Genomic DNA, 15,923 nt, shown 5'->3' with positions numbered 1-15,923 from the left:
CGTTGCGTGCGTGTGAGAGAGCTAATGAGCCCATCTCATGCTGTAAGCCTTTGTTCTTGTCATATGTAGCCCTGCTCCTCCATTACATGTTGAGATTGTATTAAATATTCAGTGTGTGTGTGCGTGTGTGTGTGTATGTGCTGTCTTGTCAGCTCATTTTGGTATCTACTCTGATGTACTGCTGGCTTGGTAGTCGATTCATCAAGCCTTGACTACCCTCTGCTGGCCTCTTTGTGTATTGCATCTCCAAACTTAAACGCCTCAGTATTCTAAGTCTAAAATGAAAGCCTTCACTATTCTTAAAAATAACACGAACTAGAAGCAACAGTGTTGATGGTCGAATAATATTGTCTTGCTACTAACACTGTTTTTACACATTGTATTCATACTAAAAATAAATAAACAAATACAATATTTTTAAAAAAAAATCTTTAACATTAACTTTGTTTAGTAGATGTAATATGTTCATTTTTTTTAACATGCGTATCTTAGATAAAAGATAAAGATAAAGATGTCCTTTATTAGTCCCACAATGGGGAAATTTGAGATTTTATTCACACAGTAGTTTCAAAGCATAGTAAGCAATTGGTTAAATATTAATAATTATAATAATTTCCCTTGAAGTGTGCAATGTTTTATATTATACATACATTTCAGCTGATATCGATTTCAGTCGCCTACCTCCTTACATTGGTGCAATGTACAAGTGTAATTTTTGTACAAACAATAGATGAAGGAAAACTATCCACAAAAGCTTTTGTATGTTTTTCTCATTTGTTACAAAATGCTTCCTCCATTTTTCCATATATGCATACATGTAAAAATAGTTTGTAGCCATTGCCTAGCTGGGGATCGCTGTTTAAAATGTTCTTGTTTCCCCTGTTTTTGCTTACCGGTAGCTTCTCTTCCTCTGACATTCTGAAAAGATTTAGATTTGGTCAATACTGCTCTGAAAGTCCTTTGTGCCTTGCACTTTAGCTGTCTTATTGATTGACATCTGTGTGCTCACAGTAGTAAGCTAGACATTGTCTGATGGTTGGATATATTCAATACTTTGGGCAGGATTTGGATTTGGGTCATGTAGTACCGCTAAGTAATTCCAAAGATTACACCATGGAAAAAACTAAAAACAATTATCCAATTAATTTATCATTGCTTTTATTAATTAGAACTGGATTAGCATTAGCCCCCCTGTAATTGTGTCTCTCGGTCCCACGTCCACGTATGTCTTATAGACAACCCTTTTTTTTCCTCGTTCTGCAGGGTCACACAGTCATCAGATCAGGAGCCAATGCCAACCTGCCCCCCATGCTCATGTCCCAGCGGGTGATCGCCCCCAATCCCGCCACATTGCAAGGACAACGCCTCTCCAAACCTGGGATGGGTCGCTCCAGCATGGGCAATGCCGTAAGCTACCAGCAGGTAATGCAAACCTGAAAAATATGCTCTAAGTGTAGTACCCTCTCCAATCGCTCTCTGCGACAACGGAATAATAATCAGGAAACTATTACTATACTATAAAAAAAAACAGAAAATAATAATAATACCTACACAGTGTGTTCTATTTAATGCAGTGATTTGTTTTTGTTTTGATTCTAATCTCAAGTTGAGTCAAACGATTCCCAGTGTAATAGTTTAAAATTTTTAGGGCTAATGTAAAAGTCAAAATGTGACATATCCTCTTTGGCAATATTTTTTTGTCACAGAAGTTAGTCATACCCTGTCACTTTTTACGGGCTCTTACAATATAAGTTGGGACGGGCCTTGAAGCCTTAGAATTGCTCGGCCTTGTTAAAGCAAGTGATGAATCTACTGAGCTGTAAAATCTCAACGCTTTCACCGTCTAGACGAAGCAGACGATCAAGTTCTTTCTTTGGCAGCACGAATATCCCAACTATAAGTATAACAATCGAGTGGTTTAGAATGTCTGACAGGGTGTGGTTAATGAGTGCAATTATCAAGGCTTTGTACTCAGCGGATCATTTTCTTATTTGCGTTGAGATGTGTCAAATCCACCGATGGTATGTACTGGTACTTAAGGAGAAGGGTGGGAAAAGTACAGACTGAAATGCTATAAATTAAGAAAATAAAGATGATTTGTTACTTGTCCATGCAACACGATTTTGATAACTTCCCTGCACACCAAATATTTTAGTGCTCTTTCGGAGATAGAAAAAAAATTATAAGGGTTGAGTCGGTCAGCAAGAAAGAAAATCATTTTCTTGGCTAAATTAAATAAGCCAAAGAAACTGCAAAAAAAAAATAATAAAATAAATGCACTTTACCTGTTTGTGTTTTTGCAGATTAGATTGGGATTTTTTTGAAGAAGCAGTTTGTGGTTTTAGGTTGGCACAAGACACAACATATTCACTGCAAAACATTCTTGGCGCCAACATGAAGCAATCCTCTTACATAATTACCTGGCTTGGAAAAACCTTGCTTCTCTCAATCAGTTTTTTATGCTACTTTTTTTCAAAACGCCAAACTCTCAAGCAATCAATCTTTCCGTGCAGATGACTTCACCCTTTTCTGTTTACTTGTTATCCACGAAAGTTAAAAAAAAAAAAAAAAGTTGTCATAGTAACCGGTATAAAGTGTACATGTCTGTTTTGACAACAACAAAAAAAAAAAAGTTGAACAAAAGTGTATTATATAGAAAGTAGAGCAAGATAAATGTTCGTATATGTTCTACACAGGCCAGCCAGCAGGTGGCAGCATCGCAGCGATCAGGCTCCAGCGCCATGTACATGAACCTTGCCCACATGCAAGCAGCGGCAGCAGCAGGAGCCAGCGGGGTGGCAGGCAGCCTGGGCGGAGCCTCGGCCGTCAGCCCATCCAATCTATCCGGCTCTGCCAGCGGAGGGGTGAATTCCATGGCCGACCAGGCCAGCAGCCAGGCTGCTGCCAAGCTTGCCTTGAGGAAGCAGCTGGAGAAAACGCTGCTGGAGATCCCGCCGCCCAAACCCCCGGCTCCACTCCTCCACTTCCTGCCGTCGGCCGCTAACAGCGAGTTCATCTACATGGTGGGCCTGGAGGAGGTGGTGCAGAGCGTTCTCGATAGTCAGGGTAAGCAAAGTTGTCAAAAGCAAAGAGATCGACTCTCTTACTGGATTTTTGTCCAGTTATCGACACAATAATGCGACATCCTCCTCCTCCTCCATCTGAAATCCTTAACGGATATGAAAATGTATCACTCACCTTTAAATATCAAATCCAGCCCACCCTTCACAAAAAAAAAAAAAAAAAAAGCAATGCTTAAATATTTTAAATATTTCTTTCTGAAGTGCTCTACTTTTTACTACGTAGGTCCATTTACTGATATATGCGAGAAGCCAATTTGGTCAAGTCAGTTTATAAATATTCAAGATGAACATTACCATGTGTGATTAATGAAAGTTGAGAAATAACGATTCTCGATTTTGATCCACAGGTAAACTGCGAGGAACGCTTTCCCGCATGGAGCCTTTTTTCTGCGCCCAATGCAGAACTGATTTCACCCCCCACTGGAAGCAGGAGAAGAGTGGGCGAATCCTGTGCGAGCAGTGCATGATGTCCAATCAGAAAAAGGCTCTCAAGGCAGAGCACACTAACAGGCTGAAGAATGCCTTCGTGAAGGCCCTCCAACAAGAGCAGGTCAGCATCGAAGCGGCCGTGGAACAACAAAGCCGTCTCATGACATTACATTATGACAGCTTGTTGCCAATGCTAATGCTAATGCTAACGGCGTTTGACTACCACTGAATTTGACATGGCGCTTCCATTTCAGGAGATCGAACAGAGGCTGCAACAGGCGGCCCTCTCGCCCAGCTCGGCCCCGAGCGGCCCCAACGCCTCCAAGACTGACTCACTGATCCGACATCATGCTCTGCGCCAGGTACGCAGCTTCTAAAACGTTGTCAACAATTTGTGCTTTGAGCTAAATGATGGTAGGTCAATTGTTTTGTGATGATTGCAAATAATAACCTCACAGCTTTTTTGGGGGAGACAGTTGCATCACACTTGCTCATATGTGGGTATTTTTTTAAGCACTTTATTATTGGATTGGGTGAATGGAAAAAGGGCACTTAGCCCATCTAAGTAATTAAAATGTTTAAAACATTTGTCAGATTTTTGGACTGCTTAATGGAACAACTTCAGCCGCTCAGGATCATAATTTCCCTTTCAAAAGGGCTGTCTTTCATCTTCCGTTCGTGCACGTGAATGAGAACATGCAGAACGAGCTTTGCTAGTCATACCATCTGCCACGTCGGCGTCAATGGAACGTCTGGTTTTGTCCGGTTTGTACTCACTTGAGCAAGTTGCGTCTCGTGTTGTATTACTGTTAGTCACGATAACCCCGAGGACTCAGGAGCTGGCGGTTTATTCCGGCTGAAACTCACCTGAGCAAGTCAAAGCAGCGTGTTACGATACTGTTTGTCATCGTAAAGCCCGAGGCAATGGAGCAGGCGGTCTACTATGCTACATACTCACCTGAGCAAGTCATGTCATAGTCAAGCCTCGAACAGCAAAGTTGGTGTTTTAGCACCATTTAAACTCACTTTTCTACATTTTTTTTTAACTAATTACAAAAGAAATCCATGATTAATTGCGATTAATCACATTTTTCAACTTCTATTTTATGTGAAGCTTATAAATGGTATTTACTTGAGTAATAACTTGGAATGAATGCAAAAATCACCAAATATAAAGTATATTTAATCCAATAGACAGTTCAAATAGATTTTTTTGATTCTTGAATACGATCTAAACGGAGACATCTTTTCAGGCATTTTTATTCGAAACATTCTCTAAAGTGCCCACTAGCACCAACACTCCATTAGTGTTGATTTGCAAGGCCCAGTGTTAACTCGAGCACGGTGACTGTTTTATTCTGAAATGATGTGCTAAGGATGTACAGCTAATATAGTACAATATTTGCAAAGTATGCAAATTAATTTTGAAGTCAATCAAACTGAGTTAAACATTTTTAGAGTTAACACTTTAATTTTGACAGCCCTAGTTATAGTCTAATGCCGAGGACACCCAAGTAGGTGGCTTTATCCATTTTAAACAAACCTGAGTTAGTTAATGCGACTGTTTCCAAAACAACCACTTCCTTTTCCAATCCAGGCTCCTCAACCTCAGGCTTCCATGCAGAGAGGTTTGTCCAATTCTGCGCGGGGTGTCCTGTCTAACTTCGCCCAGGCCTCCCAGCTGTCGGTGGCCAGCAGCCTCATGGGGATGAGCGGTGCAAAGCACTGTGGCAGCAGCGGAGGCGGCAGCAGTAGCAGCAGCAGACTGCAGCATGATAGCCGTCGCCAGATTTACAACATCCCAGGTACCTTCATCGCTTCTTGGCCTTGTTGCTGTTTAGCTCCCGCAGAATTCATAGAAATAACATTTACTTGCATTTAAATACAACCCGTAGTGAATTAGTGAAGTGGGTGTGCACACTTATGCAATTTGAAAATTTGACTCCCTCTCTTGAAAAGAGTGCAGGTAATTTTAATTGAGTTGTACATGTTATATGTGACAGAAGCGCTACAGAAAATGGATGGATGGATGTTATATGTAATATTAATGGTGGAAAAGGTTCAAATTTTTATATCACAAAAGCCTGACATTTGCCCCATAGGTGTGTAGCCTTTTTTTGGGGGGGGGCATTTTATGAAGCTGTGCAAGATATGCACGTGTTACAATTGCTTAGACTTTTTTTGTGGCTTAATATTTTATAGTCTTCTGGCCCAGTGGTCTCCAACCACTGGGCTGCGGCCCGGTACTGGTCCACGGGCCACTTTGGACACCGCCTTGCAGATGAAAGTTAAAAAAAAAATTTTTTTTAAAACTTGCAGTACTTCCGGTTTATTTCTTAATTAAGGTTGAAAATATTGTAATGTCTCCCAAAGATACAACGTCATGCGTTAATTTAGTTATCTCCCTTTTATTACAAGATGATGCCGACAACAGAGCAACAACCGGTTTCAGTCAAGAGACCACTCACTCACTCACGCTCACTCGCACACCGCTCCCGTCCCGCGAGTTGCGTCATGTCTTCGGAAAACTTGGAAATAACATGGCTCAGCAAAAATAACCCAATTCGTTACAATATTTTATTTTGAAACGTGACCGGCTTCGCTCCGTTACATCGGACTCTTGACTCACGTCAAGATGTTAATTGTCGCTAATATTAAACACACTATGTAGTACAGCATGATTTTAGTTAAAGAAAGCTTGTTTTGGATTCAGTATGTTGTACATGAATTTTTCTGTCTGTCGTCTCACCACAGGGTTAAATATCGCCTATCTGAACCCAGCGGCAGTCGGCGCCCATAAGAGCTCCAGCTTAGCAGACCGGCAGCGAGAGTACCTGTTGGACATGATCCCACCCCGATCCATATCGCAGTCCATCACCGGACAGAAATGAGCCCTGAAAATCCCTGCGGCCCATCTGAAGACACTCCGTTGTCCGACACCACATCGAAGCACTCCACGATCAGCCAAAATTTTCGCCCCGAGGCCCCACCCATCGCATGCAGTGCCTGTCCATGTGCCTACCTTAAACTGCCCCATTCAAAAAACCCTTCAAGTCACGCAAAGACAATAAAATGTCGACACATCTCAAATTTAATTAGCATTGTTCGTAATTGTAATTCCCATTATCGCACTTCTAAATGCAACTACCTTTTTTTTTTTTGCCTCCGTTACTATTACTTGTTATATTTTTAAGTATCATTTTATGTTTCTCTGCTGTCATTCCTTTACATAAGGAAGTGACGGTTAAATCATTGTAGGCTCACGTTAGACTTTTTAATCATATAGGATTTTTTTTTTTTTTAATTGCTCCTCTCATATATAAAACTCAGATTGGAGTATTGCTAGTAACAGAAGATCAACAGGGCGCTTTCTGGTTACTATGCAACTTTCAAGCTTCGCAGGAAATGCTCTATATGGCAGTTTCAAAATGGAGAATACTGGTCCGGGCACATGACACTGAGGACAGAGCATCCGCATTGTCATCATCTCATCAAAGTGACACAATTAAGGGCATCCCAAGTTTGAAATTGCCTCCACTATTAATGCTAATGAACGATGGCTGACAGAACGGTTGCTGGCATCTCGGAAAGAGAATCCCGATGCGATCAAACATTTTCCTTTGCTCTTCGGCTCCTGCCATTAACCAACCCCACCCTTCCCGACATCAAGCATCACCGCTTTCCTCATTTCCGAGGTCCACTCCAGATATCCCCCCCCCCCCCTCTTACGTAATGGATGTACACGGGACAGTAGTTCTACGCATCGGGACTGAGCGACGCAGCTCCGGCAGAACAATGCACCCTCCAGAGGAGGAGAGAGCTGTCAGGTTTCGGGATCTTTGCAACTCCACCACACGACATCACCGACAACACATCCAGGATTCGGAAGGAGGAACGAGGCTTTAACAAAAAGCGGATGTGATGATCCTCCTGCTTCCATCCTCCCTTAACTACCTTTGGTTATGCACAGACTGGACCCTTTCTACCCAGCAGCTCGTCTTTCACATCACATGTTCTTTCAATGTGAAACGGACTCCGCCCTCGAAGGCGGAAGCACATTTTGTGCACCCAAACCAGATTCTGTACTTACAAACCTTGAATTCTGGTTTTTAGCTGTTATGTTTGGGATTATATTTTCGGATTCTTAGCCCCCCTCCCCGCCCGCCACCCCAAACCTTCCCCCGGCCCCATTAGCCCCCGCCCCCTTTTCTTTTTTGCGGCGTCTCCTCTTGAAACGTTGGCGGACCTGAGAGGTATTTGCCTTCGGGAGACGATAATAATCAGCAAAGCTAAAAACAAAAAAAAAAACAAAAAATCTGTAAGGATTATGTATAGATACCTAGCATCAGAGGGAGAAAACAAAGGATGTGGATTATATCTTTTATGGGAGAGACATGGATCAATCATTGTGTGCATGTTGTGCGCACAAGTTGCCTCACTCCAGAGGAGCACTTTGCATATTTCCAATTGGAAAAAAAAAAAAAAACGTGTTTTTTTTTTTTTTACAAAAAAAAAAAAAAAAAAGAGGAAAAGAATGTTACAATTAAGAGTCTCTAAAGGTCTGGAAGCTGGCTTAGGGCCTATCAGAGAGTCACAGGTTTTATGGTTTACTTCTAATGTTCTTTGGCGGCGTTGCTCTCGGAATGTTGGACCTCAAGTTTGCATGCCGCTGCTCCCTGTTGCGGTGTGGTTGACCCAGCCTACGAGGAAGCTATTAGACTAAGGTAGAAGCATGAGTACACTCACTTAAATGTATACATCCAAGTCGAAATTTACGGTCTTAAGCAAATTTTTGGGGTGCAATGCATCAATTGCGAGTTATAGTCGTTAGTAGGTCATTTTGGGGAAAGGGAGCATAACTGGCCAGGTTACATTAACGGGGGGATCATTTCAGGAACAAATCACCAACATTTTTCTCATAGGTTTAAGTCTTCATTTTTACATGTTCAAATCCATCTCCATACGCCGTCAACATCATTGAGATGCAGCTGAGCTTGTTTCGTACCCAGCAAGCCGAAGCAACATAGCAACTAATTTGGTGCTGGTTTTTTTTTTTCATTTTGTTGCTTCCACATTTTTCAAACAGGCAAGTTAGTCGATATCATGAGATAAAATATCTATCCCAAAATCAGCTGTCGTTCAGAAGCTGCATTTAAAGGGGAAAAATTATTTGCAATTAATTAAGATTTTTTTTTTTTTGCCATCTCAGGGGGGACGGCCATTTTGTCACTTCTTCATCACAGTTGCTCAGGTAATGACCAAACACGGCTCACCTGTTTTCTGACGCTGAGCCACCTTTGGTCGTTAGCTGAGCCCTGAGCGATTGTGATGTCATTTTCAGTGGACAGAAGTGACAAAATGCCTGCCCCATGAGATGACGAAAAACGGGTGGATTTTACTGCTTAACTCATATTCCGCAAACTGAATATTAATCAGAATGTCATGTTTCAACTAATGGGCCTGCATAGAAAATATTCTTGTCAAAACATTTTTGGGGTTGACTTCCCCTTTAAAGAATGAAAATGAAAGACGCAAAATTGGAAAATGCACACCGGCGTCCCAATTTTTTACATTTTTTAATCTGACCTTATTCCATGATTCCTCGCTATCAAATAATTCAAAAATGCTGTACAAAGAGAGAGAGAGAGTGAATTTCACTTTAAAATTCCCTTGCGTTTTAGTGATCCAACGTTGCCTAAAAGGTTCATATTTTTGCATTATTGCCTAAGCCTAAGGGCGAGACCGTGTGAATTAGGAAATTAGTTTCTTCAAGACAGGACCAGTTGGCGCAACTTTCGGAGGTGTTTCCGCAAAGGCGTGCCTGCTGCGTGCACACACCCAGCAGGCTATCCCTTAGTTTACATCTTTAAACTCTTCAAACCTGAACTTTTTTATTTTTTTTAACAATCCTTTCAGACCAACGATACCATCTACAGAATGTTCTTGGAATGTGTTAAGCATGTTGTTGGTTCCTTGCATACTTACTTGATCTGCAGGTTTTGGGAGTTACTGTTGAAACTCTTCTGTCCGAATTTTATGAATATAATGTGCTCTCGAAATGGAGCAGCTATAACCTCGTGTATAGTAGCATTACAATCAGTGTTCAGACAAAGTGCAGTATTATTCCTGGAATACGATTTTTGAAGGAGGTGGAAGAATTTGTTGAGTTCTCAGTGGGGTGCGAAAGCAAGAGGTCGAAGAATTTTGGATCCAGTTGATAGCTAATGTTTGACCAAGAAATGTGTATAGAACTTGATTCTATTAGGCGAGAGCCCGTTAATAAATCCAAGCAGAAAGAGGCCGGTTTATAGTGGGGAAAGGAACACGGGTTTGTTTGAAAAAACTGAACTTGTAATGTTACAAGTGAGTGGAATAGTTAGCTCGTTGACTTGCTGACCTTGCTTCAGGGAATACGGTGAGGGAGGCCTAGTTTCCATCAAGCAGTATACCTCGATTATGAACGGTACGCACATTTTTGTTTTTAATTTTGTATTTTTTTTGCGGGGCGGATTAGAACACAGATCTACACTAAGAAGAGATGCTGGATGTCCTCCATTATTTTCAGTTCACGGCATCATGATATTACGTTGCACTGACTGATCGCCATCGCTTGTGACGAACGAAACCGATGAAATGTGAGAAATGTCGCTTAACTCACAGTTGGTTTCTTTTGAACACGTACTTGAGCTGCGTTCACACTCGTAATCGGTTTTGTCATTCTGTACTGAAAATGAAAATGATGCGTCACGGTTGGCGCACTGAGCATTCACACCGGCAATTTACTCGTCAGACCAAAAGTTGCCGAGTAAAGGATGCGTGGAAAGTGGTGACATTTTATTCGCATGTCTTTCGTCTGTGTTGCGTTCACATTTCCGGACCGGGCCAAATTCCACTAGCTTTTTTTGTAAGCAAATTGAGATGCATCAAGTTGTTTTTGTTGTTTCGTGAGTGTTTTTTTGGGGGGATCCTTTCTTGACATACACAGTCTATGCTGTCACAACTCATCTTTAAATTGAGCTTCCCAACCACACTCAGTGGTACTTGTTGAACTCGTTCTAAACTTACATACTGAGTATGATTGGTATGTCAATGATTGTTTGCATCATTTCGCGTTAATCCTTTCGTTAGCCATGTGGCGTCGATAGGCTGGTAGCTACGTAAATAGTAAAACAATACTTTGTAAGTCGTTCTAATGAACAACTAAAAGCACTTAATTTGATGAGTGGAGGCAGCACCTGACAGGCCTTTTGTCCGAATGCTACCGGATTAAGCTAAGCTAAAATGTAAACGAATACTTTTATAAAGCGCTAAATAGTTCTTGTTTAATCTAAATAGGAAGAATTTAACTCGGAGCACTTTGTTTTGTTTTAAGTTTATGCAATGCTCCACGGTCATGTAGCCACCTTTTTATTTGAGCTAGCAACTCATAGCTGAGTGTTAGCAGATTTAGCTAAGCTAAATAGTAAAACAATACTTTAAAGTTATTGTTCTAAAGAACTCATGTATTCTCATTGAAGCTATTTTGGAAGGCTTAAAGCAACAGCAAGTAGTCTTGATGAGTGTGTGCCGTGCTCCACCGTCACAAAGTCACCTTTCATTTGAGTTTGCAACTCAGTTGATTTAGCTAAGCCAAATGGGAAAACAATACTTTCAAGGAAAAGAAAATGATGGTGTTCTTTTTAGAGCTATATAACCCACAGCACTTAGTTTTGGCGAGTGTATGACGCACTTCAGTCACGTAGCCACCTTCCATTTTAACAGCTAACTAGCATTTTAACCAACTCTCAGCCAAATGCTAAGCTAAGCTAAATAATAAAATGAGACATCCAAACTATTGTTCTGAAGAACTAATTTATTCTTGTTGAAGCTAAATTGAAATATTATAAGCAGCCTCGCAAGATATGCCACCTTTTTTTAAGCTAGCAACATTTAAGATAACTTAATACTAAACAGTACTTTCAAACTATTGTTCTAAAGATCTCGTTTATTGTTGACTCTAATTTGGAAGACTGTAAGCCACAGCACATAGTTTTTAACGAGTTTATGCAGCGGCCCACAATCATGCAGCTACTTTTTATACGAGCGCAGCTCACATTCACGTGTTGGCGAAATCTAGCGGTTGAAGCTAAGCTAACAACCAAGCTCACCTCTTTCCCTACTCGTCGTTTTTAATGTTAGTCTGTTCTGTGCATTTATATTTTGTTTGATGAACACACAAATAAAATTAATGTTGGGCTAACTTAATATGTTTGTTTTGAGCCAACAAAAGTGATTTTTAGTGCAATAGCGTCTATGGATGGGCACTTGATCAAATGTCTTTTTGAACCCTCATTTGGAATTTTTTTTCCATGGAAAAAAATAGAAAGGAAAATACGACTATTTTAAATTCATTTATTGTCCCATTTTTCATTTTTGTTTTGAAATTTAAAGGCACTCATAACCGTCATGTTCTTCTTCAGACCACAAATTTGTTGAGACCTAATCAACATTGCCTCTGCTGGTTGCACCCAAGTATTGCACTCCATTTTTCAGCCATTGCTTCAAGACGAGATTAATCATCAATCCACATAATTCTTGATTTTTTGATCAATCCGTCATTATGCCCATCCCTATCTTCTGCACAACTACATCATTCTCCATGCATCATTTTGGCTGCCAGTAGCTTAGTGAGTGTTTCTCCAGTCAAATTGTAACGCGAGCGGGGTTGATGATCATGGTGATAATGACGAAGATGATGCTTGAACAATCCAGGCCGTGACTGGGTCACAGCATTTGAGCGGGAGGAAAGTATTAGGCCAAGACTCTGAAACTACCTAAAAAGAAAAGCTAGGAGAAAATCCATTTTAATTCACTAGTCAAACAAAATGAATCAATTTTCCCTTTATCCAAACAGTTTTCCAGATATATTTAGACAATTGTTTTATTTTACTTTTTTTATGTCGGGGTGATTTTTTATTTTTTAAGTACTGCTCGGCATTTGGTTTTAAAATTGTCATGCATCTCCTTTTTGCTGCCAAGCTAAAATTAATACTGAAAAAAAAGCTCCTGTCTCTCTCTCTCTCTCTCTCTCTCTCTGTCTTTCTCTGTTTGCATCCACACCTTTGTATTTTGACTGCAGATTATTTTGAATGTCATTTATTTTCCCTCAAAAAGTCTTTTTCTTTCTGCCGACTGAATTCCTCTTCTGAGTTATCTTTCATTTCTATTGCAGTTTAAAAAAAAAATAAACAAATGTATTGACTATGAGATAAATGACACGATATTTGCTAGGTTTGAAGTAATAATGACTTATTGTACATAAGCATTTTCCTCCCTTGTACTGAAAAAAAAAATTAAATGGTTGTATATTGTGTAGAAAAGCAAACAAAAAGCCATGAATATTGTGAAGCTTGTCATTTCGTTTTGTGATCACTGTGTATTATTGTGTAACAAATGTGCAAAATGTTTGGGATTCTTTTTATTTTCCTCCCAATTTTTCCTCTGCTTCTTAAAATGGACTCCCTGGATGCATTTGATTTTTTTTATTTTTTTTTTTTTTAATTCCAGTTTGCAGGAAAGTGCACGCTGTTCTTGTTTTTTTTTTCTTGTTGGGGTGGCAATACTTGAAATAAGTTTGTTTCATACTAAATTGCTTGTTAACTTGGACGACAGTCGTACAGAGCTAACGGGTCATTTCAAGACATGAATGGTGCGTTTTGGGCTCTTTACGACAATTGGTGTTTATCTTTGAGCACTCCTGCATGTCCGTGTATCAGGCAAATGTCTTTATGAATTTGATTTGAATGCAAATGTTGCTTTTCCCACAATTACTGAACCTGATGCAATAACAAATTGGTACTATTTTATTGTATTGTCTTCTATTAAGCAGTTTGCTGTCTAAAAAAAAAAATACACACCAATTATCCGCAAGTGCTTTAGGACACCATTTATTGTGATCGAGAACATAAGAAAATGCTCAAAGTATTTTAATTTTGCTGTCTGTTTTTATCCATTTAATAAAACACAAAACAGCAAACAAATTTCCTTCAAAGGGCAAAAATGTGTCAAGATTTTTTAGTTAATGTGCCAAAGCACCCTAATATAAACCTGCTGGCTTGAAATAGTGTTGCTAAAGCTTACCCTCGATAAGCAGTTGGGTCAAAAAATTGGGTCAATGTTGGGTTGTTTTGTGGGTTATCAATTTTGGGTTGTTTTGTTGATTATTCTTTTGAAGTTGGGTCAGTTGCTTTTTGGTCGAATTTGCATTATTTTTGGCCTGACTGTTTTGGAGTCAACAGTTAGGTAAAAAAATTACCCAATTTTTCGGGTTAAATAAAGAACCCAGAATGTTGGGCTTGACCCAATTTGGGTTATTTTTGACTGAACTTTTTTTTTTTTAGAATACAAGAAATTGTGTTCACTTGCATGCAGAAGTTTGCATCATAGCCAACCACGCAAGGGGTTTCTGCTACTTCCAGCAGAACCAGTTTCTGTTTTTTTCACATTCTTGACCCGAGTTTAAAACCCACATTCACTTTTACCGCCAACACCAGCAATTGGCTTTCTCTGGTATTGCCATTGCTCGTGCAGGGAAAGCATTTGATTTTGAATCCTCTTGCAAGCATTTGGATCATATTTTATTGCTGCAAAACATCTGGGGAGGCAAGACACAAACAAAATGGAGCAGAGGCTAATGTACGTCCTTTTTTTCTGTTGTTTGTTTGCTTACATCAATCCTGACCTTTTGCACATACTTGATATTTAACGGTCTTCAAAAAAAAGTCAATGAAAATAATGCTGTTTGAATACTGCCAGTTGATTGACAATTATGCATTAATTGAAAAAATAAGCTAATTTTGGAGGAAATAACTTTGTAATATTTATCTTGCAAGCTATGTTTAATAAAGGTTGAAACAATTTGCTTCCAAGTGTGACTTAAAAGTCCCATTGGCACCATTTTTTTTGTTTTATGACACTTTCACTCATATTCACTTAACTTGAGAAGTCATGAGATGTTTTTAGTGACACGAGAATGAGCAGTAAAGCAAAGACCTCTCCAAGGCCAAACTGTTTCACCAAAAACATTGTTTGCTCCAAGAATTAGGGAGTTGATAAATTAAGATTACAAAACTTGAAAAAAAAAAAACACACAGTATCCCATGGGGGGTGGAGAAAATCTTTAATGCTATCATGAGACAAGCTACAATGTGAAGGCAAAAAATCTGCAAAGTTACAATTAAAAAAAGTTACAAAGTTGAAAGTCTCAAGTCGCATTGTTATGGGCACACAAGTCTTAGGGGAAAAGTTGTGATAGAAATAAATATATTTGATAAAATTTTCAAACTAAACATATGTTTAAATGTCCAAAGAAGTGATTTTATTATATTTAAAAATGAATTAATACCTGGACATGGTCAACCTTAATGTAACAAAATTATTACGCAATTTCTTATTCTTCAAAGCCTTTTATTTTGAAAGAGACTCTTCTTTTATGTTTGAACAGAAGCGTGCAGTAACCATAATTCCAGGTGCAAGGCTTAGTGACGTCAATGGTAGCAATTACTCACTAATTATGTTTCACTGTGTCAAAACGGCGGCAGTGAAAATAATTATCAAAACAGAAAACAATAGACGGTTTGTTTTGACGTTCGATATTCATTATAATGAGATGAGAGGTGGAGAAATACGCTTTTAAAAATTTACGCTTAAAAGACCTTCAATTCCGTTAAGCGCCGCCAGGTGGCAGACTTGAGGGAAACCGCGCAGCATGATCGAGACAGATGTACAGTGTACTGTAATGTTGGACTGATCAAGTTGCTCATTGCTTCTCAGTATTTCTAAATTGAGAGCGTTATTAATAGTCCACATAATGGACTGGGATGGAAGTAACAGCATGATGACTGTTGTTACCAGAACATACATACTTACACATTATGGAATGGAATTCAACATCCCTTTCCTCTCTTGTTTTTGCTTGCTTAAAATATTTGTTCATCCGCAGATTGGCCCGCAGGCCAACATGTTCCAACTTTCCAAGAATATGGTCGTCCTCATCTGTGTGGAATTTCAATGTGTTATCACCCTTGGCCTCGCCTCTTTCGTTGCAGTTGACTGCTTGTGAAAGAAATGAAGTGATTGTGCCATTGTGAGTGGAAGTCATGACTTGTTATTGTTTTCATTGCAGTTTGTTGTCATCCCAAAAACACATGGTCTCTTTGTTTGTGGTGTGCTTGACTCAGAACACAACCATCATATTCTAAATCGGGCTTTCCGCATTTTAATCATTGTAGTATCAATATTTTCCATGCTTTGAATGGATAGTTACTTGGGTAGAATCTTGGAATTAATATAAAATAATCTAATGCAATGTATATTAAGATTCTAGGCTATTTCAAAAGCTTTCTTTCATCATTGAATACAATTCTCCTGTGG

At 39.5% G+C, this 15,923-nt stretch overlaps 1 protein-coding gene across 1 annotated transcript in view; it reads left to right on the top strand.

The window, feature by feature from the left end:
• gatad2b (GATA zinc finger domain containing 2B) overlaps window positions 1-9,408 on the top strand; it is a 42,025-nt gene extending 32,617 nt beyond the window's left edge. The window contains exons 6-11 of the mRNA XM_088319157.1: window positions 1,264-1,422; window positions 2,697-3,066; window positions 3,431-3,633; window positions 3,767-3,874; window positions 5,110-5,317; window positions 6,267-9,408. Of these exons, the coding sequence (XP_088175283.1) occupies window positions 1,264-1,422; window positions 2,697-3,066; window positions 3,431-3,633; window positions 3,767-3,874; window positions 5,110-5,317; window positions 6,267-6,403 (1,185 nt within the window). The 3' untranslated portion in view covers window positions 6,404-9,408. The remainder of the gene's footprint in view (window positions 1-1,263; window positions 1,423-2,696; window positions 3,067-3,430; window positions 3,634-3,766; window positions 3,875-5,109; window positions 5,318-6,266) is intronic.
• Window positions 9,409-15,923: the final 6,515 nt, after the last annotated feature.

The sequence above is a fragment of the Idiotropiscis lumnitzeri genome, chromosome 16 (genome assembly GCF_059441095.1).
Source record: "Idiotropiscis lumnitzeri isolate Australia: NSW breed Sydney's pygmy pipehorse chromosome 16, RoL_Ilum_1.0, whole genome shotgun sequence".
NCBI classification, from domain to species: Eukaryota; Metazoa; Chordata; class Actinopteri; order Syngnathiformes; family Syngnathidae; genus Idiotropiscis; species Idiotropiscis lumnitzeri.
Note: the sequence above shows the minus strand (reverse complement) of the source record. Positions and strands in the feature narration are given on the sequence as shown.